This window comes from Cornus florida, unplaced genomic scaffold (assembly GCF_030987335.1).
Source record: "Cornus florida cultivar Cherokee Brave unplaced genomic scaffold, ASM3098733v1 CherokeeBrave_3.0.0_Hap2_Chr06, whole genome shotgun sequence".
In the NCBI taxonomy this organism is placed as follows: Eukaryota; Viridiplantae; Streptophyta; class Magnoliopsida; order Cornales; family Cornaceae; genus Cornus; species Cornus florida.
The window spans coordinates 5,873,403-5,897,972 of record NW_026775576.1 but is presented as its reverse complement, the minus strand read 5'-3'; the positions used below and the strand labels follow the sequence as shown (position 1 = coordinate 5,897,972).

Below are 24,570 nucleotides of genomic sequence, written 5' to 3'. Positions count from 1 at the left end.
CTCAATTAAAATACCTAAAACTCCCCAAAAGCAAAATTAAAAGAAAAATAATTTAAACACTCGCACGCACTAATTTCATTAAGGGTATTTTAAAAAACAAATATGGTAAAAATTATAAAGATTTTATATACACATGCTTAAATAACAAGGGTGTTTCTTTCAATTTCTTACCTAGCACCAATTTTTTTTTTTTTTTTTTTTTTTTTTTTTTTTTTTGTACTTTACCCTTATTATTATATTCACCAATTATCCTTTGCTAAAAGGAACAAGCCTAAAGAATTACCATGCTAACAACAACAATAGCTATGCTATGGTATGCCTTCAAAAGGCAGTGGTGTTCACATGCACACCATAACTAAAAAAATGGTCATAGACAACCTCCCATTTATTATTAGATATAACTTGACAGTAAGGATCTATTCCCTAGCTCGTCTTTGGAACTTATTTAGATACATACGCAGTAAACATCTATCAGCAACTCATCTTTTACACAAGGCTCGAACTGTCCCTCCAAGATGCCTCCAGACGTAGGGCTCTTTCTAATGTCGAATAACCTGCATATGCCGCATGCCCACCCAATTCAATACAAATTCAGTAAAAAGAAGGTCTAGGGCTCTTACTAATGTCGAATTCAAATGCAATCTTTCTTACCGAGCTTGCAAATCCTCAGCATGCAAAGGTTGAGCGTCAATTAAAATTCATGTTCCCCAAACACACGTATTTAATCTGCAATTGGAAGCATGGAAGAATGCCTGAGTTAGTCACAGAGAATAAAATAAACATAACGCATACATTGGGTTCTGGAATTATTTTATACGACAACATTCCTGATTCAGAAATTAACCAAGAAAGTGTATTGAATAGAGATAAACAATTTGGGGAAAGGGGAAATGGCATCCTTAATCAAAATATTTTACAAATTATTGACCTATGTGGAACAATCAGCTTCTTTTTTTTCCCCCTTCTTTTCTATTTTCTATATCCCCGGGTGGTTGCATTGTACATTTGAATATACTTACTTCCAAATATTCGTCCATCCCATACTTGGAACCTTCCCGTCCAAGACCAGACTGTTTGAAGCCACCAAATGGAGCCACCTACATGAAAGGAAAAGAAGCAATAAGCCACTCAACAACCATTCCTATTTATCCACTGCATGCAGGATAAGACCCACCTCTGTTGAAACCAGTCCCTCGTTAACTCCAACAATTCCATATTCAAGAGCTTCAGCGACGCGCCAAGAACGTTGAACATTTGTTGTGAATATGTAAGCGGCTAACCCTACACATGTAGATATGAATTTTACAGTGACAAGTCTAGTCTAAAGGAATCCATGGATCTATTAACCAATAGAGTATGGAAAAGATATATTCTTTGCAAATTCTACATTGGTATACTACCTATGTATCTAGGTTAGGTTTGGTTTACAAGATATGCAAATACACACACACACATATACATACTTCTAACTAGGAACAAAAAAAAATTATATATATACATATATATATATACATACTTCTTATGAAAGATGCAATTTCATAAGCATACTATCTTTTATAAAAAATGGGCAGTGGTCTGGAACACGAACCTGCATTGGTGTCATTAGCAATACCAATAGCCTCTTCCTCAGTTCTAAATTGCAAAAGGGGTGCAACTGGTCCAAATACTTCCTCCCTGAGGTGAATTCAAATACCATTTATAAGAATAGAATAAAGTAGTTATACATTTCACAGATCTAAAAGCAAAAAATTTCAAGCAATCACATGATAGAAGTGGGATCCAAATAAATAATAATAAATAAATAAATAAACAAAAACAAAACAAAAAGAAAACAGATAGAAGTGGGATCCAAATGCCCTGACCACTTATTTCCATTAAATATAAAAGACAATTACATAATGACTTCCTAGAAGCCCCATTCACACAAAGGTCAGTTTTACTAAATTGCATGTGGAGAACCTTTACAATTCTCAAATTATTGCAATTAACACAACCTCAAATACCCCCAGCTCATTTCACGAAAGTCTTAGGTAATGAACTAAATGGCACTAAATATAGGACATGTATGCTCTGAACAAATACTCCATCAAAATAACTAGAAGATCTCAGGCATTCTTAGTCTTTGTACATCTTAATGATGCCACTTAACCTCTATAATCCTACTGTAGAGGTAACAAAGCAATTAGCAGACAACATCCAATCATTCATTCACCTTGACAGGAGAACCTTATAAAATTTCAATGACCTTAAAATCATCGAGCCACTGTTTAACATAATCTACATGGCTTTTAGGCTGAAATCTTTTTACCACCTCTCATTTTCTAAGAATGATAATATGAAAAGAAACACATTGGTCTCAAAAAAGTCTGAACAAAACTTTATAAAGAGAGAAAACAATCAACCATTCCAACTCAAAAGTTGTCCTGGACAAGTGATGAGTAATGTAAAGCCTGATAGTCCTGTAAGCCTTACCACACGTCGTGGATCCAACTTGTTCACAGTTGGTATGTAGCCCTAGTTATATACTAGTTTTACAAGAAAGAAGAGAAGTCCTCGTATATTGCATTACAGTAATATTGAATTATGAAAGATGAGATATAATAAAAAAAAGCCTAACTAAAATAGGAAAAGACAAAACCAGCCCTAACAAATATAACAATGTACATCAAATACAACTCTTTAACAACGCCCCCAACTACATAGAAGAAGCATCGAGAGTTTGTCAAGAAGCATTGAGAGTTTGTCAAGAAGAAAATGAAAATGCATAATAGTGTGGTACTTCGTGAAGAAGTCAGCCAACTACATAGAAGAAGACTCGAATGGTAAAGAAGTGGTATGAAGCACAAGGTGCTGACGCACGAAATGACAAATCAATCTCGATGTGCTTGTTACGCACATGAAAAATATATATATATGTGCAATCTGAATGGCACTCTTGTTGTCACAGCACATAGGTGTGGGAGCAAACAAAGAAACACCCAAATCAGCAAGCAACCATTGCAACCAAACTATCTCCGCTCTAGTAGCAGCCATGGCACGATACTCAACTTCAGCAGAAGAGCGAGCAACAACTATTTGTTTCTTACTTTTGCAGGAAATGAGAGAATCACCTAGAAAACCGCATAAACAAGTGGTAGACTTGAGATTTGTGGAATCCCCAGCCCAGTCAGCATCAGAAAAAGCTCAAAGCTCCAAAAGATGATGTAGAAGAAAACAACGAATTTTGGTGCAAAGTACCCCGAAGATAACGCAAGATACGAAGAACAGCGCCCCAATGCACAATAGTGGGAGAGGATACAAACTGACTCACAATGTGAACACCAGGTAAGATCAGGCTGAGTTACAGTGAGGTACACTAAACTGCCAACTATAGCTCGATATAAAGTGGGATCAGCTAAAGGAACACAGAGAAGAAGTATAACAAACATTAAGCTCTAAGTGAGATGAGCTCTGTGAATTACACCTGCCACATACTTAGAGTCAGAAGAAAACCTTTAGGAGAATGAGCTACTTCAATACCAAGAAAATAACGAAGACGACCAAGATCCTTCATCTCAAATTGTTGTTGCAATTGGGATTTCAAAATATCAATGCCAACAATGTCATTACCAGTCAGAACAATGTCACAACATATAAAAGAAGAATAATATCACCAGAGGTAGAGCAAATAAAAAGAGCAAAATCATGATAACTGGCCTTTTTGGTTTGCGGAGCAGTTTTGGACAAGATCTTGATGCTTGATAATCTGAGAAGGAGAAGATAGGTTACTGTTAATTGGTTCTACATGTGCAAATGGAATGGGGAGTCAGTAGATCACCTTCTATTGCTTTGCCCCGTGGCTCACGACTGTTGGAGTCTTATTTTTGGCTTTTTGGTGTTCAATGGGTTATGCCTAGGTTTACGAGAGGGATTGATTGATGCTTGGAGAGGCTGCCATGTGGGTCCTCACGCCCCTCTTTTTTGAAGAATGGCACCCTTTTGTGTTTGGAGGTGCATTTGGAAGGAACGGAATAGGAGATCCTTTGAAGGAGAGGAATCTTCTATTAGGGCCTTAAAGTTTTCTATTGTTTGCTCTCTTTTTTGTTGGGTTATGGGGAAAAATTGTAAATCTATATAGGACATTGTTGATCTTTTGGGCTCCTTGAGTTTTTAGGGTGGTGCATTTGGAAGGAACGGAATAGGAGAACCTTTGAATGAGAGGAATCTTTTATTGGGGCTTTAAAGTTTTCTATTGTTTACTCTCTTTTTTGTTGGGTTACGGGGAGATATTGTATATCTATAGAGAAGATTGTTGATTTTATGGGATCCTTGAGTGTTTAAGGCCTTTTGGCTTCATCCGTTGTCTTGGGCTCCTTGAGTTTTTACGGCCTTTTGGATTCAGCCGTTGTGTAGTTCCTTGGGATGCGTTCCCCTTTTGAATACTTTCTAATACATATTTACTTCTTAAAGAAAAAGAAAAAAAAAATCACCATCTAGGTCCACGCATACATGTGTTACGTTCACACAATCTGAAAAATTGCATCTAGAACCTAGATTGTGTTTATTTTTCAATATATATATGAAAATTAGGAGCAGTGTTTTTAACACGCGGTTATATATTATGTTGAAATATCTATATTATTATTTTTATTTTTGTTAGCTGTTTTCAGCCTTTTATTAGGTGCTTTTATGTAAGATCCCTATTATCATGAGATCACATAGATATGATCCCCGTAATTATGAGATCACGTAGATAAGATCCACATAATCATAGGATCACGTAGATTTTGGCATATTTCCTGTTTTCCTTTAGGGTTTTGAGCCTTTGAAAAATTCCTTATAGCAAGCTGCATTATTGAGTGTATTGAGAGTTGAATATGAACACACTTTTCTGAGATTATATGTAATTATGAAAGCTTGATTTAAGCTCAGAAATCCATTCATAGAATACACAAGTGTTGAAGATCAAATGAAGGCCTGTAGTTGTGAATTTTATTGGTGCAGAAGCTAGATTCAAGGACTTAAGTTGATTTGAGCTTGTTGTGGTGCTTGTACAAGGTTGAAGCAAGTGTAACTACATATTTTACATCTACAAAACATGACCATCTTTTAGCTTCATTTGATTTTGATGTCTCAGACAGGCACTTCAGTTTGATTTTCTGGTTTAGCTTGTTGATCCAAACATTTTTTTTTTTTTTTGATAAGTAAGATATATTAACAAAAGTGCTCAGAGGGGAGCGAACCCATAACAAAGCAAACAAAATACGCAATTACAATGATAAGTTGTCAACAAAATCCAAAAGGCTATCCACAGATGGGCAAATTTTCCAATTAACCCAAGAATAAGAGAATGCAAAATATTCGCCTTAATAATTCACACCGGCAACTCCTTTCCCTCGAAAGATCTCCTATTTCGCTCGTGCCACAGCCCCCACCAAATACAAAGAGGTGCAACCCTCCATGCCTTCCTAACCTGACTGCCCATTGGTCTCCCTCTCCAAGCCTCTAACATATCCATCGTGTTACTTGACACCACCCAGTCTACCACAAAAATATTCAGAACCAAACTCCAAACAAACGCTGCCACTTTACAGTGCAACAAGAGATGATTAACCGACTCGCCCGCCTTATTACACATGCAACACCAATTAACTGTTATTTGGCGTCTTTTTCTGAGATTGTCAAGAGTAAGAATGCTGCCAAGCACCACTGTCCACGTGAAAAATGCCAACTTCAGTGGAGCTAAAGTCCTCCATACAGCATTCCAAGGGAAACTGTTGCTTATCGAATTCGTAAGACTTTGATAAAACAGCCTCACCGTAAACACCCCTCTAGAATCCCCCATCCACACCATCTCATCCCTACCTCCCCCTCCACCACTTGACTATAAATTAATCCCATTAAATCAGTAAACTCCAAAAACTCCCAATCATTAAAATTTTTGCAAAATCTCACATCCCAACTTGCTCTCCCATTCTCTAGCCTAAAATAATCTTCTCCTCAACCATCCTAAAGAGTCTAGGAAACCTACAAGCCAACACCACATCCCCACACCAAACATCCGTCCAAAACCTCACATAACCACCATTCCTAACTCTAAACCGTATCCGCTTAGATAATTCGTCTCATCCCCTCCTAATACCTTTCCATGAACCAATACCTGCTAATGAAGGCACACCTATGGACATCCAACCTCCCTCCTCTTCCCCAAACCGACAAGCAATAACACACCTCCAAAGCACGGACCTTTCACACCCAAATCTCTATAGCCATTTCCCTAACAAAGCTTTGTTAAACATTTCCAACCTACAAAGCCCCAAGCCTCCTCTTTGAATCGGGGTGCACACTTTCTCCCATTCCACAAGGTGGTACTTAAAGTTTCCCTAAATTTTATTAATTCTACTAATCATTGTTCCAGGGATTGGAAACAAAGACATGAAATATGTAGGAAGATTAGAGAGGGTACTCTTCAGCAATGTAAGTTTACCCCCTTTCGACAAGTATTGCTTCTTCCACCCAGATAACCTCTTTTGAAAACATTCCACCACTGGATCCCAAACGGCAACTCTCCTCATGGAAGCACCCAATGGCAGCCCTAAATAAGAAAATGGAAAAGCCTCCACTCCGCAATCCAAAATAGCTGCCAACTCATGAATATGATCCACCTCCCCTACTGGAACAATCAAATTCTTCCCAATATTAATCTTCAGCCCCAACACCACTTGAAAACAGGCCAAAACACACCTCGAGTGTCTCACTTGATTCACACTCGCATCACAAAAAACAATAGTGTCGTCAACAAATAGCAAGTGAGATGTAACAATCTGATTTGGCACACGACCCACCAAAAAACCTTGAATAAAGCCAGTATCTCTACCCTTTTCATGAGTTTACTAAAAGTTTCCATTACAATAATGAATAGAAAAGGGGACAATGGGTCCCCCTAACGTAAACCTCTCAAACTTGCAAAGAAACCTGCTGGTGACCCATTCACTAAGATAGAAAACCGAGCCGTCGAAATACATTGATGAATCCACCCTCTCCATTTGGTTCCAAACCTTATCCTCTCCAACACATACAATAACAACACCCAATTCACATTGCCATATGCGTTTTCAATATCCAATTTACACACAATCCCCAGTTCACCACTCTTAACTCTTGCATCAATACATTCACTAGCAATAAGAACCGGGTCGAGAATTTGCCTACCTCCAACAAATGCATTTTGAGACTTCGAAATGACCCCATCCAACACTTTCCTTAACCTAATAGCCACAATCTTCGCAATAATCTTATAAACAGAGCCCACCAGACTAATTGGTTTGAAATCCTTAGCTTCAACCGCTCCACCCTTCTTAGGTATAAGAGTAATGAAAGTGGCATTCAAACTCTTCTCAAAACAACCTCCCTCAAAAAATGCATGCATTACTCTCATCACATCCGCTCTCACCACCTCCCAATTCTTTTGGAAGAACGCAATTGTAAACCCATCCGACCCTGGAGCTTTATCTCCATCACAGCTCCTAAGAGCTTCCAGCACTTCCTCCTCCCCAAACGGCCTCTCCAAACCCACTCTATCCTGATCAGAAATTGTATCAAACTCAATATCATCCAATCCCGGCCTCCAAGAGATAGACTCTGTGAACAGCTCCTGATAAAATGCCACAAACCCTTTCCGGATCTCCTCTTCAGTTTCAGCCATGACACCATCAAAACTTATCCTCCCAATGTTGTACCCTCTTCTATGAGCATTAGCTAATCAGTGAAAAAACTGAGTATTTCGGTCACCTTCTTTAAGCCACTGAGCTCTCTCGACTTCTGTCTCCATGACACTTCCTCCATCACTGCAATCTCTTCATATTAACACTATATCTTGCTGTGAGTTGCATTATTATCATCTGAGCAAGTTTATATAGCTGAATCAAGGCTGTTGAAGTTGAGGTTTGCACAGGATTAAGGTCAATACAACTTTTGACCTTTTGAAACCCTAGTTTTCATGTTTCTGCAGAACTGAGCCTGTAGTTGAGTAGTATTTGTATACACATGCTATATTAATCTTGATTATCATCTCAGCATGACTGTAATGAAGATACAAGGCTGTGGATTCCATCTCTGAGGTTGTGGGACTCGAAATACCAATTTTGCCCCTAAACCCTAGTTTCAGCAGAATGAAGACCGAGTGCTTGTATTGATACTTTAAGCTTGTTTATCACTTTGATCTTGTAATACAGCTCAAGTATTATTGACTGTAAACCTTTTTATGTATTTATTGTGAGCTGTGAGTGCTCATCAGGTCCAAGCAAGGCTGTTGTGTACAGGGGGAGTGCAATGTGCACTTAGTGTTGCTAGTGTGTGTGTAGAGGCTGTGAAAGTTAGTGTTTTATCTTGTATAAGGGTGTGTGCAGAGAGTGAGACAGCTAGTGGAGATTTTATTGGTTGAAGCCAAGAACCAAGGTTTTTCCCTATTGAGAGGGTTTTCCTTGTAAATGCACTGAGTCATGAAGTGTATGTCAAAGCCTGTTGAATCTGTTGTCATACTCATTACATTACATTGATCATACAAAGAAGCAAAGTTCCCCCCCCCCCCCCCCGGTTCATCAATTGGTATTAGAGCTTTAGTCTGCCTTTTTGAGGTTTTAACCAACCTGCAGAAGATCTTGTGCAATGGAAGAAGGTCAAGTTACAAACAAAGCACCTGGTTTTGATGGCTCCAATTATAATTCATGGAAAACAAGGATGGAACCCTTTCTCATGTCTTAGTCCTATGATGTATAGCATACAACCATCTATGATTTTGTGGTTCTCAATCCAGCCAACCCTCTGCAAATGATAAAGCTGCTCTAGCTAATGATGGAAGAGCAAGGCATGATCTATTATGTGCTCTCAAGCAACAAGAGTTCACAAGAATCAAGAATTGCCAGATAGGTAAAGAAATGTAGGATTCTCTCAAGGCCGCACATGAAGAGAATAATGTTATCAAGGAGAACAAGATACAACTTCTCAAAGTTCAATATGAATGCTGCAAGATGGAAGAAAGGGAAGCTGTGTCAGAGTACTTACTCAAGATCAATGAAATTATAAACATGAAAGCTCCCAGTGAAGATATAAAAGACTCTGAAGTGTGTAAGAAGATCTTAAGGACCTTAACATCAAGGTTCAATCCTAAGGTCACCATTCTTGAAGACAGAGACCTTTCACAGATCAAAATTGATGATCTTCAAGCCTCACTCACAGCATATGAGATGAGAATTGGTGCTTCTACACAACACAGAAGAGAAACTACTCTTAAGGCCAAAGAAATGGTTGAGGATGCTGAACTTAAGTCTGAAGATGATGATCTTGAAGAAGATAAAGTTGCTTACCATGCCAAAAAGTTCAGAAAGTTCAAGTTAAAAAAAAGTCCCAGTCACAGCAAACCTGTTATGGTTATGGCAAGTCAGGCCATTATGTAGCCAATTGTACTAATTCAAAAGGTCAACCTCAGAAGAAGACTGAGAACTTCAACAACAGAGGTAGATTTGGAAGAAAGGCTCTTTTTTCATATTGGGATGCAAGCCCTGAAAAAGAGAAACCTAAAGAAAGTCAAGGAGATGAGTGCTTATCCATGACACTACTTGAAAACCCTAGTTCACAGATTAAAGAAGACAAGGTTAGTGACACTGAAGTGGAAGAAATCCTTGAAGAATTTGAGAGATCAGCTGTGAAGTGTGATCTACAAAAGGTCCAAATCAAGAGACTCAGCTCAGAGTTACATAAGTTCAAGGGCTTACTCATCAAACAGATAAAGTTTAAGCTGTCAACTTTGTGCTCCATCTCATTAACTGTGTCTTCTGTTTTGAAGCTTCAATCAAACCAAAATGTGTGGACTACCAAAAGACGTTAGGAAGAACTCTCACAAGCTTTGGAAGAGAGATCACTGAAGATGACTGAGATTTGAAAAAACTCTACAAAGCAAATTGAAAAAACTGGCATTGGTTACTTATGTGACACTGCAACTAAGGCTAAACAGACTCACTCAGTGTTTGTTAAGCCCTTCTCTCGTGAAGTATATGCTAAGTTTCCCATTGTAAAGGTTATTAGGTCTAAACATGATTTACTTGACAAGACTTATCCTACACTGAAGTTCAACAAGTATCATTTTGTCACTACAGCTATGAAAACTAACAAACTCACTCTTATGTATATGAAGAAGTCAATCCTTTGTCAAGACCAAGATGATGTGGATTCCAAAAAGTTTAAACTCAATTAGTATGTTGGTTTACATAGCTTTTAAAGCATGTAACACCAATGACAGATGGTATGTTGACAGTGGATGCTCTAAACACATGATAGGTGACAGTTCTAAGTTCATGTCCTTGAAGAAATTTGATAGTGACAATGAGGTAAAAGGCTAAAATTGTTGGTATTGGTACTGTATGCAAGTCTGAAGATCTACCAGAAATCAATGAAGTATTGTATATAAAGGGACTCAAACACAATCTCGTAAGTGTTGGTCAATTGTGTGATACAGGCAAGAAGGTGTGCTTTGACAAAGACAAGTGCAATGTCGTTGATCTTACCTCAAATAAAGTCCTTTTCTCTGCAAACAGATCCTTTGGAAATGCGTACACAATCATTGAAGACACTCAATCAACACAGTGCAATTTATCAACTGTGGATGAAGCAATTCTATGGCATAAGAGGCTAGGACGTTCCCTCAAGAAATGTCTCTAAGATACTGAAGTTCAAGGCTGTAAAAGGCCTACCTGAGTTAAAGTTCAAAGAAGATCATACTTGCAAAGCCTGTCAACAAGGGAAACAGACAAGGTTCCAAGGAAGTGAACACTTTAAGGGCACTTGACCTAACTCATATGGATCTCTGTGCCCTACAAGAACTACAAGCATTGGTGGAAGTAAGTATTTCATGCTTCTTATTAATGATTTTAGTAGAATGGTGTGGGTTTACTTTCTAAAAGAAACATCAGAAGCCATTACACACTTCATAAAGTTTGTCAACCTTGTTAAAAATGAAAGAGGGTGCACTATCAAGAAGCTGAGATCAGTTTTTGGTACTGAGTTCACCATGAGAGAGTTTGAAAATTATTGTGACGTTAAGGGAATTATGAAGGAGTTCTCTGTTGTGGTCACACCTCAGCAAAATGGTGCTGTTGAGAGGAAAAACAGAATTGTACAAGAAATGGGGAGAACAATGCTACTTGAAAAGGGCCTTGCAAAAGGTTTTTGGGCTGAAACTATAAATGCAGTTGTCGCCTGTCTACATTATAAACAGAGTGCTTCTCAAACCAAATTCAACCAAAACACCCTTTGAGTTGTGGTATGGAAGGCTTGCAACAGTCTACTACTTCAAGGTTTTTGGCAGCAAATGTTACATTCTAAATCACATTGACAGCCTTGGGAAGTTTAATTCAAAGACTGATGAAGGTATCTTCTTGGGGTACTCAATCAAGAGCAAGGCTTATAGGTGTTACAACCTAAGAACCTCTAAAATGGTTGAGTCAATTCATGGGAAGTTTGATGAGAATCCTCAATCCACAGTCTCTGAAGATGAAGGTTTACCTGCAAGGTCAATGAATTAAGCTCCTCATCATTAGAACCTGTTGTCAATAGAGAAACCACATTTCCTTTTCTACAAAAGCAAGTACAACCTGAAAACATCATTGGCAGTCCTAAAGAAGGCATTCAAACTAGGGCTAAGAAAACACTTAGTGAACTTGAACAAGAAGATGATGAAGAATACAGTCACTTTGCCATGCTCTCTTCAATTGAACCAAAGTCTTACAATGAAGCCAAAAATTATGAAGATTGGTTAGCTACAATGAAGGAAGAAATGGATCAAATTCAGAAGAATGACACTCAGACACTTATGCCAAGACCAGAGAACAAAAATGTCATTGGGATTTTCAAAAACAAAATGAATGAAAAGGGTGCAGTGATCTTAAACAAGGCTAAATTGGTATGTAAAGGATATGCTCAACAAGCTAGAATTGACTATGATGAGACTTTTGCTCTAGTGGCCAGAATGAAATCCGTTAGAATGTTTTTATCCTTTGCTTGTCACAAACAAGTCAAGGTTTATCAAATGGATGTGAAATCCGTTTTTCTGAATGGAGATCTAAATGAAGAAGTTTACTTGGAACAACCTGACGGCCTCGAAGATTCACAATCTCCTTCATCTGTGTATAAGCTAAGTAAGGTCTTAAACAAGCCCTTAGAGTCTGGTATGAGAAGCTGCATAGCTTCTTGGTGGAACAAGAGTTTCACAAAGGCAAGGTTGATAATACCTTGTATGTCAGAACACATCAAGATCAATTCCTAATTCTGCAGATTTATGTTGATGATATCATGTTTTGTGACTCGGACTCATCTTTGACTCTGAATTTGCAGCCTTATGAAAACAAGGTTTAAAATGTCCATGCTTGGCACCCTAAAGTACTTTTTAGGCCTTCAAATTCATCAATCTTCCACTGGCATTTTCATTTCTCAAGAGAAATATGCCACTGAATTGCTCAGAAAGTTCAATATGGCTGAAAGCAAGATTGTATCCACACCTCTGTGCCTTAACACAAAGCTTACACTTAAGTGTACCACAAAAAGTGTTCCACTCTTTACAGGTCAATCATTGGTGGTTCGTTGTACATTATGTATTCTGTGGGATTAGTGGCAAGATTTCAAAGTAATCCAAGGGCTTCTCGCGTACAAGCTGCTAAAAGAATCCTTGAATATGTCAAAGTAACTATCTCATATGGTCTTCACTATCTTCATTCACCATCCTTGCCTATTACAGGTTATTCTGATGCAGATTGGGGTGGTTCTCTACCTAATAGGAAGAGTACTTCAGGCTGTTGTTACCTTCTTGGCTCAAACATGGTCTCTTGGCTAAGCAAGAAGCAAGACACAATATCACTTTCAACTGCAAAGGCCGAGTATATTGCTGCTTCACAAGCTAGTTCACAGTTACTTTGGATGAAGACAACTCTTTCAGACCTTGGCATTCCATTCTCAAGTCCTCCAAAGCCCTACTGTGATAATCAAAGTGGTATAGCCATTAGCAAGAATCCTACCTTGCACTGGAGGAGCAAGCACATTGATGTCAAATACCATTTTCTCAAAGATAAGGTTCAAAAAGGGCTGATCAACATTACACATCTACCAACAAAAGATCAACTTGTAGATATCTTGACCAAGCCATTGCTACCACAGAGGTTTTCAACTCTCAGAGATCTTCTCAGGGTTGTTCATAATCCCTTCTAGCTCTTTCTATTGTTAGTCCTTTCACCTTTTGACTTTCAATGTCAAAAAGAGGGAGAAATGGACCTTAATCAAGGATATATATATCCTTTAGAATGCTTTCATTACTGCTCTGTTGATGCATTGTTAAGTTCCTTGTTGATATTCATGCATATTTTGGTTTTTGACATTCAAAGGCAAAAGGGGGAAGATTGTTGGTCCCACCTTTGAATTAGGGTTTTCCCTTTTAAACGTTAAAAAGTCCACCACATGTTCTATACAGTGAGTTCCAAGCAATTCTGGCTTGAACTATGCATTCAATTGACCTACAAGGATAGCTTGGTCATTTCACAACGTTGAGAAGACTTTCCAAATGATCTAAGGTACATTGTATTGAAGACACTTCTGCAGTCATCTCAGGGTTAAAAACTCTAGCACAGATAATGATATTTTGATACAGAGCTTCTCAGGGACAATTAGGTCTTTTCACACATGTATTATTCTAAGTATTCACATGTTCAGTAGCTGAATTCACTGTTAATTGACAATATCTCAGTGAGGGCATTTTGGTCAATATATAATTGCTGAGAACTCTTGTGACACGTGTTTTGTGGTCTTGGTAAGAGAATATGCAGGTTGTCATTCTTTACATAGTGATTAAGCTTGTGATACATTCATATATATATACTTTTTCAAGGCTGTCAATAAGGATGCTTATTGAAGATATTTTCTAAAAAGGTGGCAAGGGTAGTATGGTATTTTCACAAGGGAATTTCAAATGATTCCGTGGCCAATGATTGGATAATGGTGACACATACATTTCCTCTTTGAGATAGGATTTGTATTGCTGATGTACTATATATATGCTGCTATAGTCATTTTAGGGTTTTGAGCCTTTGAAAAATCCTTTATAGCAAGCTGCATTGTTGAGTGTATTGAGAGCTGAATATGAACACACTTTTCTGAGATTATACGTAATTATGAAAGCTTGATTTAAGCTCAGAAATCCATTCAAAGAATACACAAGTGTTTAAGATCAATTGAAGGCCTATAGCTGTGAATTTTATTGGTGCATAAGCTGGATTCATGGCCTTAAGTTGATTTGAGCTTGCTGTGGTGCTTGTACAAGGTTGAGGCAGTGTAACTACATATTTTATATCTGCAGACAGCATGCTTATGACCATCTTTAAGCTGCATTTGATTTTGATGTCTCAGACTTGTACTTCAGTTTGATTATCTGGTTTAGTTTGTTGATCTGAACATATTAACACTATATCTTGCTGTGAGTTGCATTATTATCATATGAGCAAGTTTCTATAGCTGAATTAAGGCTGTTGAAGTTGAGGTTTGCACAGGATTAAGGTCTTGTTAAACCCTAGTTTTCATGTTTCTGCAGAACTAAGCCTGTAGTTTAGTATTTGTAAACACATGCTATATTCATCCTGATTATCATCTGAGCATGACTATAATGAAGATACAAGGCTGTGGATTCCATCTCTGAGGTTGTGGGACTCAAAATTCCAATTTTGCCCCTAAACCCTAGTTTCAGCAGAATGAAGACTGAGTGCTTGTATACTTCAAGCTTGTTTATCACTTTGATCTTGTAATACAACTTTAAGTATTATTGATTGTAAACCTTTTTATGTATTGATTGTGAGCTATGAGTGCTCATCAGGTCCAAGCAAGGGTGCTGTGGATAGGGGGAGTGCAGTGTGCACTTAGTGTTGCTAGTGTGTGTGTAGAGGATGTGAGAGCTAGTATTTCATTTTGTACAAGGGTGTTTGTAGAAAGTGAGATAGCTGAATGTGTAACTACTTGAATACAACTAGTGGAGATTTTATCGGCTGAGGCCAAGAACCAAGTTTTCCTTGTAAATGCACCGAGTACTGAAGTGTATGTGGAAGCTTGTTGAATCTGTTGTCATACTCTCCCCCCCCACCCCCCGCGTTCATCGTCCTCCATGTCTTCGTAGCCCACTCTTCAATCTCCTCCAAAGACCCCACATCACTGTCAAATCTCCCAACAACTGAAGCATCAATTCGCGAATGGAAATTCTGTGATTGTCCAACCTAAAAATATGCCCTCCAATTGAAGATACACAATCCACATCTCCTTGTAGATCCAGACGAGGGAAGCTTGCGATCTCCAAATACGACAACTTCTGAACATCGAGGGCCCTCATGGAAACAGCCAGATGACATCTAGGAACCAAAAGAATGAAAAAACCACAGGAGGGCAAAGGAACTCAAGAGAGGAGAGGAAAGCAAAGAAAAGGTAAAAGGGGAGGGCCTCTAAACCCTCAAAGACTCCAAAAGATCTACAAGTTCCTCCAAGGATTTACAATTTCTCCCTAGATTCCAACAAAAAAAAGTACTAATAATGGAAAACTTCAACGTCCCAATAAGATTCTCCTTTCCTTCGAAGGATCTCATATTCCTTTCAAGCCATAAACACCACCAGACATAAAGGTGTGACCTACCAGAAATCACGTGCTTGGGTCTCCACCATACACCCTCTCTAAGCCTCGATCAAGCCTCTGATAGATCTGGACATAACCAACTGAACCCCAAACAAGCCCAACAACAAAATCCAGCAATCTCGAGCCACAGGACAATGCAAAAGAAGATGATTAACCGTTCCTTTGTCATTCTTACGCATTCAACACTAATTGACCACAATCTAATTCCTCTTCTTGAGGTTATCCTGAGTCAAGACATTCAACACTAATTGACCACAATCCGCTAGGGACTCTTGCCTTAGAAGAGCACCATCCTCCTCTCGCCTCCCCAAATCTGCTCGCAATCACCCTCCTCCAAAGACTCTGCCTTTCCACCCCAGATCTCCAAAGCCACTTTCCCAACAAAGGCTTGTTGAAAGGCACATTCCCAAACCTCCCTTCCAGATCGGAGTACAGACCCGCTCCCAACTAACTAGATGATAATTGAACTCCTCCCCCATGCCACCCCACAGGAAATTCCACTGCAGCCTTTCAATCCTTTCTAACAAGTGATATATTTAGTGCTTTATTGAATTTGAATTGCGTGGATTTTTAAATTGGGCCAGAATTTGTAACCACAACACCCCCCAACCCCCACCACCCCCCCCCCCCCCCCCCCCCCCCTTCCCCTCTCTTTCTAGGTCTATTGACACCAACCGATCCTGCACACTGCGCTCTTGATTGTCCCCTCTTTAGTTAATCTCACTCCCGAGTAAATTGATAAAACCCTTAAAGTAGTATCAGAGCTCGAGTATTATAGCTTATACTCACTTTAACAACTCTTTATCACAGTGAAATTGCAGTAGCTCCATGAATGTGGCCCTAGTTTGGATGAACCACATAAATTTGGGGTTCTTGTTTTCTTGTTTTGTCCTCTATATATTATTTTGCACATCTCATAGATCATGGGTAAGGATTATTTTCTTAACAACAAGTCCTTTATATCAAAGAGCTGAAATCCTACAAGAAATTCTATATCACAGTAGATAGCTGGTTTTTCCATGCTCTTGGGGTCCATTGAAATGCACCTTGAAATAAAATTAAAAATAAATTTACCATAAAAAAAAAAAAAAAAAAAGTGTATTAATAAAAACTCTTTATAGAATGGGTTAACCGTCTACAGCTTAGTATGATACCTCACTGTGCAACTGAAATATAATCCTAGGCAAGAAAACATTAAAATTACAATGATAAACAGAAGAAAAATCCTAATGAGTGTCTTCCTAGAATTTATGGCCCAATTATTATAATAATAAAGGTACAAAAGACTGCATTCTTTCAGCAATGCTGTAACCCTCTCACCAATAATAGTAAATGTAATCTTTAAAAACAAATCTGAATGTCACACTGAACAGATTATGACAGTACAAATAAGGAATTATCCACACACACACACACAAAAAAAAAAAAAAAAAAAAAAAACATATATAAAACATTATTTCGCTTTTAGAGCTTACCTTGAAATGAGCATGTCACTCTTGACATCAGTTAGTACTGTAGGCTCGTAAAATGTCCTTCCGAGATCATGTCTCTTACCCCCAAGAAGAACTTTTGCTCCCTTCAAATAACAAGGTTTATAGTTTATAAGAGATGAACCATGAGAAGGGTTACATAAAATATCTCCTACATTAATTTGAATGTTACTTCTGAAATCAAGCAAATCAATAAAAAGCACCATTATTCATCCCGAGGAAGAAAAATTGTATAAATAATTTTAAACCTGCAGATGACGATTCTGGTATTTTTATGATGTTTTATCTTTTCCCTGGCACTTTTAAATTCAATAAAAGAAGTGTCTGTAGCGTTTTTACCAGATGTTATGGCCTTGGTCATTGAAAATAATGCTCCTTTTGCCTAGGAGGATAAGAAAGCATATAAAGGTGCTATCGACACTGGCAACTAGGTCCTTTAAGTAATGCATTCAGAATAACTATAAACAGAAAAATCCGCCACATCATGATAGCAATGCATTTTTTCTTCTTCTTTTGTCAGATGTACCACCGTGAGCGCTATCACAGACATTCTTGAGCTGACTATCTAGTTGGAAGCTCATTATATAGGAACCTCCATGTCAAATGAGTCTGATCCCCATTATAAGTATAACCTTCGTAATCAAGCGTCTCAATTAATTCACTAGTACAACCTAGGTTACATAGAGCGAAAGCAAGGACAAGCTGTAAACAGGAGCAGCCACTATATAGTATTACCTTCAAAATAAAGTATCTCAACTGATTATGATGGGAAAGGACAGGAACCCAAAGCTCTGATGGAGAGTTGCACAAGGTCTATGATCTAGACCTAGAAAAGGAGACCGCGGGGGGGGGGGGGGGGGGGGGGGGGGGGGGGGGGTAGGGGGGGGTGTGAGGGGCTGGGGGCGGGGGATGGTGGTGTGGGGGTGGGGATGTTCTCATACTAAGTACAAAAATTAACAATTTCTTAGATTGAAAATTAAATTAACAAAAATTCAAATTAGACTAGGAAGCACGGACACTCCAAAATGGGCGAAGAATCCATGTCCGACACGTGTCGAACACACCAAAAAACGTGTCTGGAATTTTTATTTTCGGACACGGCACAGACATTTCGCGGACACACGTCTGACACGCCAGGGGTGTGTGTCGGACACGCATGTCTTATTTTCGGGGTCTAAAAAATAATTTTTGAAAAAAAATTGGGTTAAAGTATAAATATGTGAAGTTATTTAACAACTTTTACTCACTTATGTGGTCAGTACATAATAATTTTAAACTTGTAAGGTTAATATGCAATTTTAGACAAAACAAATAGATATTTAAGGGCTAGTCATTTCACTATTACAGTAGATGAGTTGTGATTTGTGTATTTTTTCATTATGAGGTTGATGAAAAATAGTAACACTCAATAATTTTTAAGGTACTACATCATATATATATATATATATATATATATATATATATAGATATATATATACTATTCGCCGTGTCCCTGCCGTGTCCGTGTCCTAATTATTTTGGATTTGCCGTGTCACCGTGTCCGTGTCGTGTCATATCCGTGTCCGTGCTTCTTACAAATTAGATCATAGCAAAGAATAAGAATCCATTAATCCATATTAATTATAAGCAGATAAAATATAAAGCAATGAACAGCAGATTTTTCCGCCGAAAACCCAAGAGAAAAAACCATGAGACCTAGTCCAGATTAGTGATTGTGTCCTTAGGAGTACAATAATGATTCAAGTTATTCAAAAGTCAATGTTTTGGTCGTGATTAATGTTGAAATGGTATTAAATAATCTTTGGGATCAAAGTGATCTAAACACGACAAAATACAAAAATAATAATAAAGTAATGACAATAGCTGGAAAATAAAAATAAAAATGTGTATACAAGTATTGTTGTATCTGACTTATTAAAAGGGCTACCTTAGGTACTTATCAAAAAAAAAAAGAAAGGGCTACCTTAGGGATATGTCTGAAGCTACTGATACAACAGGGCATGTAATGTGAAATCTATATTAATAAAGTTGTCTTAGAAAAGAGTTGGTTGCCCTTAAGCGTGCAAACTGCCAAAATTAGGTGAGAGAGTAATTCGAAGGAGGTTATTCAAGATTGCCAATTAAAAAAAAAAAAGGTCTGTGCACATGTTGATTGTTTTAATTCCAAAGATAGTGTGATATCATTGAAATATTAATCAAGATTAAACCAGGTTATTAAAAAAATTGGAAATTAAGGATGATTTTACTAAAAATTGGTAAGTGTGCATAGCTGAGATATTGAGTTTATCTGCTTAGTATGGTATTATTTCATATCAATCTAATCTTGTGGAGTAAATGATCTTCTTTGTTTCAACTATACTAGAACAATATGGTTATTCACTAATTAAGGATGATTTTACTAAAAAATTGACAAGTGTGCATGGCTGAGATATTGAGTTTATCTGCTTAGTGTAGTATTATTTCATACCAATCTAATCTTGTGGCGTAAATGATCTTTGTTTCAACTATACTAGTTCAATATGGTTATTCGCTAATTATCCCATATTATTTTCTACTTCTGCATCTCTTTTGTCAATTCGTGACAAAAAAGATAGGTTTAGGATGGGATAGGTAGATTAAGGGAGAGAGTATAGGTCTGGCATTGAACATTTTCACATTGTGTGTGTGTGTTTGTTGTGAATGTTTTAAATATTAAACTTACACCCTCTCTAAAAGCTTAAGCTTTTGGAGTAGATGGCTGTTAACATGGTATCAGAGCAATCAAGGTCCTGAGTTTGAACCTCGCTGTCACCCTGATATGTAAAATTGAAACATGTGTTGAACCAAAAGAAGGCCACACGTGAGGGGGTGTTTTGCGAAGGATTTAAATAATAAAGTTACACCCTCTCTAAAAGCTTAAGCTTTAGGAGCAGATGGTTGTTCACAGTGTTTTTTTTTGGGTTGTCCTGGACAGAGATCTATTGTTAGTTTCATTTTCTTTGCAGGTGTCATTCGAGAAAAGATCAAGAGAGATTTTTTCAACTGTTTGGGTACACTATGTGAGACTCGGCAACATGTATTAAAGATTGCTTACAAGTCTAGCATATAATTTATATAATATAAGTAGAACACAATTTCATCCTTTCAGTACCACTAACTGATAGGAGACTGGCATGCAAAATAATACTGAATAAAAACAACTATACTGCAAACAAGAGAGTACGAAAATGTGGGCCACTAGTTAGATGGCACGACAATGAAATGAGAACAGCGGAAAAAGATCAATGATGTTTAGAATTAATTTCCTCTGAATAAACAATTATTAATTTTGGTCAGTATAGGTGATAAACAAACCTTTGAAATGGCATCTTGCACAAATGATTCAACCTGTAAGGGAATTCAGAAAACACATCTATACATTTAGCAACAGACTGGAATATTACTGGACCATTGCTAGATAGAAACCGGAAAAGTTGAAAAGAAAACTGACCTTCTGTACTGCAGCTTCATTAATTAGTGGACCCTGTAGGAAGTGAACAATGAACTTCAAACTATGTTTCTTAAGACACTTGTTCGCAGTTTTCAGGCAGGGAAAAATTGTCCCAAATTGTAGTGATATGAAAACCATCTTTCATCTATGTTACATCATAAAAAAATAAATAAATAAAGGAATTTCGATACAATATGTACATCAACCATGAACATGGTAACCTTGATATAGTTGACATGAAGAAAGGTGACCAGAATAACTTCAGATTAACAGAAAGACCAACAAGACAACCATTCTATAATAAAAACATAAAGAGCACAACTGTCTACCTGGGCCACGCCCTCACCAAAACCATCCCCAACATTGAGATTCTGGACAGCATTTGTAAAGGCACTCGCAAATTTCTCATAAATACCTGCACAAAGGCTCAGGAAATTAATCACCCAAAAGAAACAAATAATTTAAAACAAAAAAGAGTAGATTTGAAACAGTCAGAGGAAAAACTAAACACAAAAAGGAAATTTCAATTGGAATGAAGCATTTAAGAACCATGATAATACGTGAGACCACTACCCAAGGCTGTGAACGGTGAATTTTGACCAAGAGGGGGTGAATATGTCTTATGAATATTAGTTTGCACTTAGCTAACTTTTCAATTCACCGTTGATCCTTTTTGAAATTCAGTTAGTTAGATGTGAAGAATGATGTTCAAATTCTAGTTAATTTTCAGATTTCATTAATCATACTCACAATCATGCATCAAACAGAAAGTAGAGTAGTGTAGATACATTAATATTTTACTGAAAAATCGAAGGAAAAACCACAGGACCTAGTCCAGATAGGCACAATTCACTGTATGAGAAAGAGATTACGAATAGGTTAACAGTTCCCACACCCTACAACCCCCAGATACCTCTAGACACAAATTAACCCCCCAAACTCTCCTCAAGTCGCACTTGATTCGCTTATCAAAAGACTCCGCTAGTCACGAATTCGCTTCTCTAGTGATTAATGAACGGTTGAATTAGATTGGACTAGTGAACTCCTCCTTGATGAACACTCAATCACATATGATAGAATCTGTGGAAAACCTAGATTAAGTAGTTTGGGAATTCTTCTCTCACAAGGACTTTAACTCTCTAGATGGTCAGAAACATTCAACACACCAAGAATGACTATAAACCCCGTATTTATAGTTATATAGGAGTTTTATACGTTTTAGTAAGTAGAATCCTTGTAAATTTGTGTTTTGAGAGAGTTGCCAAAAATATATGTCCATTAGGTTCAATCGAAGCTGACTGGAGACTCCTCAATCTAACAACATTTCTATTGATGCTTAATTTGAGTATATTTTTGGTTAAAACCTTGATTGGCTGACCATTCAAAGCATTAAGAATATAATTCGTATTTGAATATAATTTCCACTTTTACCTTCTTGCACAATTATTCTATTTGCGCATACACATGTCTGTCCACTGTTACGGAACTTCGTTGCTAGCTGCAAAAACAAATTGCGCACACAGTTATTCATACACCATTATAACAGCAAAACTTGAATTGAGAAAGTAAAAATGTTACCAAACAGAATAACAATGCCATCTCGACTACCTATATTTAAACAAATGATGGGGCAAAATCCACAAAGCACTTGAAAATGTGATACATTGAAGGAGAAATATAATACACACACTATAATTGATTTTAGGAGACATGTATTTAAGGCAATATCTAAAGAGAATGGAGGACAAACAACCACAAACTTGGGCTGGAGAAGGTTGATAAATTGCATTTCATGATGAGAAGAAAGCCACAACTCTTTAAATGGAGCTCTTATGATAACAAGAACTCCCCGTCAAGAGAAAGTAATTTTTTTTTCAACTTATGCTGCTAAGGAAAGAAAACACAACTTGAAACTTGAAGCAGTATCTCTATAAATTGTCTCAAGACAGGCGGTCCTCTCAAACTAAAAATGAAAAAAAATGAGGTCCTCACAAAGTTGCTTGAGTATATAATTCCACATTTCGATGAACGACATATTCATAATTTCCTACAAAAGTGGCAGCTGTCATGACTCATATTGGTGAAGCACTTTTCAGACAAGACAATGGATATATAACTAGGGCATACATCATAGAAATAGAACCAACACACATTCCTCTGATAAGGATGGGCATGTTTTATCTGCATGTAAACTTGGAAGAGTCGTGTCTAGAAAGTACATGATGGAAATAGAACCAACACATATACCTATGAAAAGGTTGGACAAATTTCATCCGCTTATAAACTAGGAAGAACGGAAGTTACCCGCGACCAGGATGGCCATAAGAACCTCGAGGGTCAAAGTTACCCGTGGCCAAGAAGGTCAAGTATTTCTAAGAGTTGCAAGCCCATATTTACACCCACCAGCATAAATGAAGCAGCATCATGATTCACATGATAGAAAAAAGGCCTATAAAATCGAACATAAAAAAAGTAATGGAACATTATTTGCCTCTTGGGATTAAAGAAAAGCACAATTGTATACTGTATCTTGCACAAAAAAAAAAAAAAAAAAAAGAGAGATATAGAAGGATGATATCAAATTTCTCTAGATTTAGTCTGGTTGCTATTTGCTCACTCCAGCCATACATGGAACTTGGAAGTCATCTAGAATGGGAACTACACAATTACAACTAGTAATCTAGGAAGTTGCATTGACTTACAGTCCCCTTTAATGCCACGTCCAGGTCTGCATCATCAAATATTACGCAAGGTGCATTGCCACCAAGTTCTAGAGATACCTAGAAAAGTCAAAATTGAAGGCAATCACCAGTATGAAAAATCTAATATCTCGCCTTCCTTTTCTCTCTCTCTAATAGATAAGACACACACAACCAGAAAGATGTGATAAGATCGAATTATTTCTCCCCCTTCTATCAATGTAAATTTCCTACGCATACCTTTTTGACAGTCCCAGCGGCACCTGCCATCAATTTCTTACCAACTGCTGTTGAACCCGTAAATGTGATCTTCCTTACCTAAATAAATTATAGAAAAGCATGAGCAACCCCTGTTGTATAATTTTTATATCCAACAAAATGTAAAAAGGAAGGTTCCGAGACAAAAAGAAGAAGAAAAAAGAAAACCTGTGGGCTTGTAACTAAAGCATCACCAATATCAGAAGCATTTCCCATAACCACATTGACAACGCCCTAAGATGAAAAGATAGTATGTCGTAACCAACAAGAGAGAAAGGAAGCAACAAAATTAATTGAGACTCTGTGAGAACAATAGAAACATACTGAAACACCAACATTCATCCAAAACTATATACTAACATTAGGATTAGCAAAGAGGCATATACTGACCTAACCTAGGTATTCAACAGTGATAACAAAACTTGAATTTTTTCTTTTGCAGTTGCCTTTGGGAACTTCAGGGGATGCATAAGCAACCCTGTCCTCTTAGTATCTTGTTATTCATTTTCTCTTTCTTCTTCCCCTACTATTCCATCATCCTTGGGAATCAAATTGTTACAATTGGGGTAGTTTTTTTTAAGTTGTGATGCATAAACACAAGACACGCACCAAATGTTACAAGTTAACCCCATTTTGAGATTTATGCACATAGTTGGGCACTTGGGCTTTGCTTTTTCTCGGACAAGAAAGCTCTTGCATTGATATGACTGATTAAGATGTCTCAGATGGGTTATCATCCATCTGTTTGCCTGTCATGCATATTGTATCATTTGAAGCTTACTTTGAAGTTTAGAAACAACAGGCAAGTAAGAAATTGTATATAGATGATAAAGAAGAGGCAACAAGATTAAGATAGTTGGGTCTCAATCATTCTCTTAATAGTAGTAAAGATAGAAGAATCCTCCTCAATAGCATCTTGCATAGAAAAAAATACTTCAATCTAACACACGAGCTTGTGTAAAAAAT

At 37.5% G+C, this 24,570-nt stretch overlaps 1 protein-coding gene across 1 annotated transcript in view; it reads right to left on the bottom strand.

Annotated features, from left to right (window-relative positions):
* Positions 1-220: 220 nt before the first annotated feature.
* LOC132311075 (succinate-semialdehyde dehydrogenase, mitochondrial) overlaps positions 221-24,570 on the bottom strand; it is a 39,936-nt gene continuing 15,586 nt past the window's right edge. Inside the window, exons 9-21 of the mRNA XM_059808794.1 lie at positions 23,773-23,838; positions 23,587-23,664; positions 23,350-23,427; positions 22,079-22,145; positions 20,977-21,062; positions 20,648-20,680; positions 20,512-20,544; positions 17,164-17,264; positions 1,589-1,674; positions 1,175-1,281; positions 1,020-1,097; positions 652-726; positions 221-554 (exon numbers count right to left, since the gene is read on the bottom strand). Coding sequence (XP_059664777.1) covers positions 688-726; positions 1,020-1,097; positions 1,175-1,281; positions 1,589-1,674; positions 17,164-17,264; positions 20,512-20,544; positions 20,648-20,680; positions 20,977-21,062; positions 22,079-22,145; positions 23,350-23,427; positions 23,587-23,664; positions 23,773-23,838 — 852 coding nt within the window. The 3' untranslated portion in view covers positions 221-554; positions 652-687. The remainder of the gene's footprint in view (positions 555-651; positions 727-1,019; positions 1,098-1,174; positions 1,282-1,588; positions 1,675-17,163; positions 17,265-20,511; positions 20,545-20,647; positions 20,681-20,976; positions 21,063-22,078; positions 22,146-23,349; positions 23,428-23,586; positions 23,665-23,772; positions 23,839-24,570) is intronic.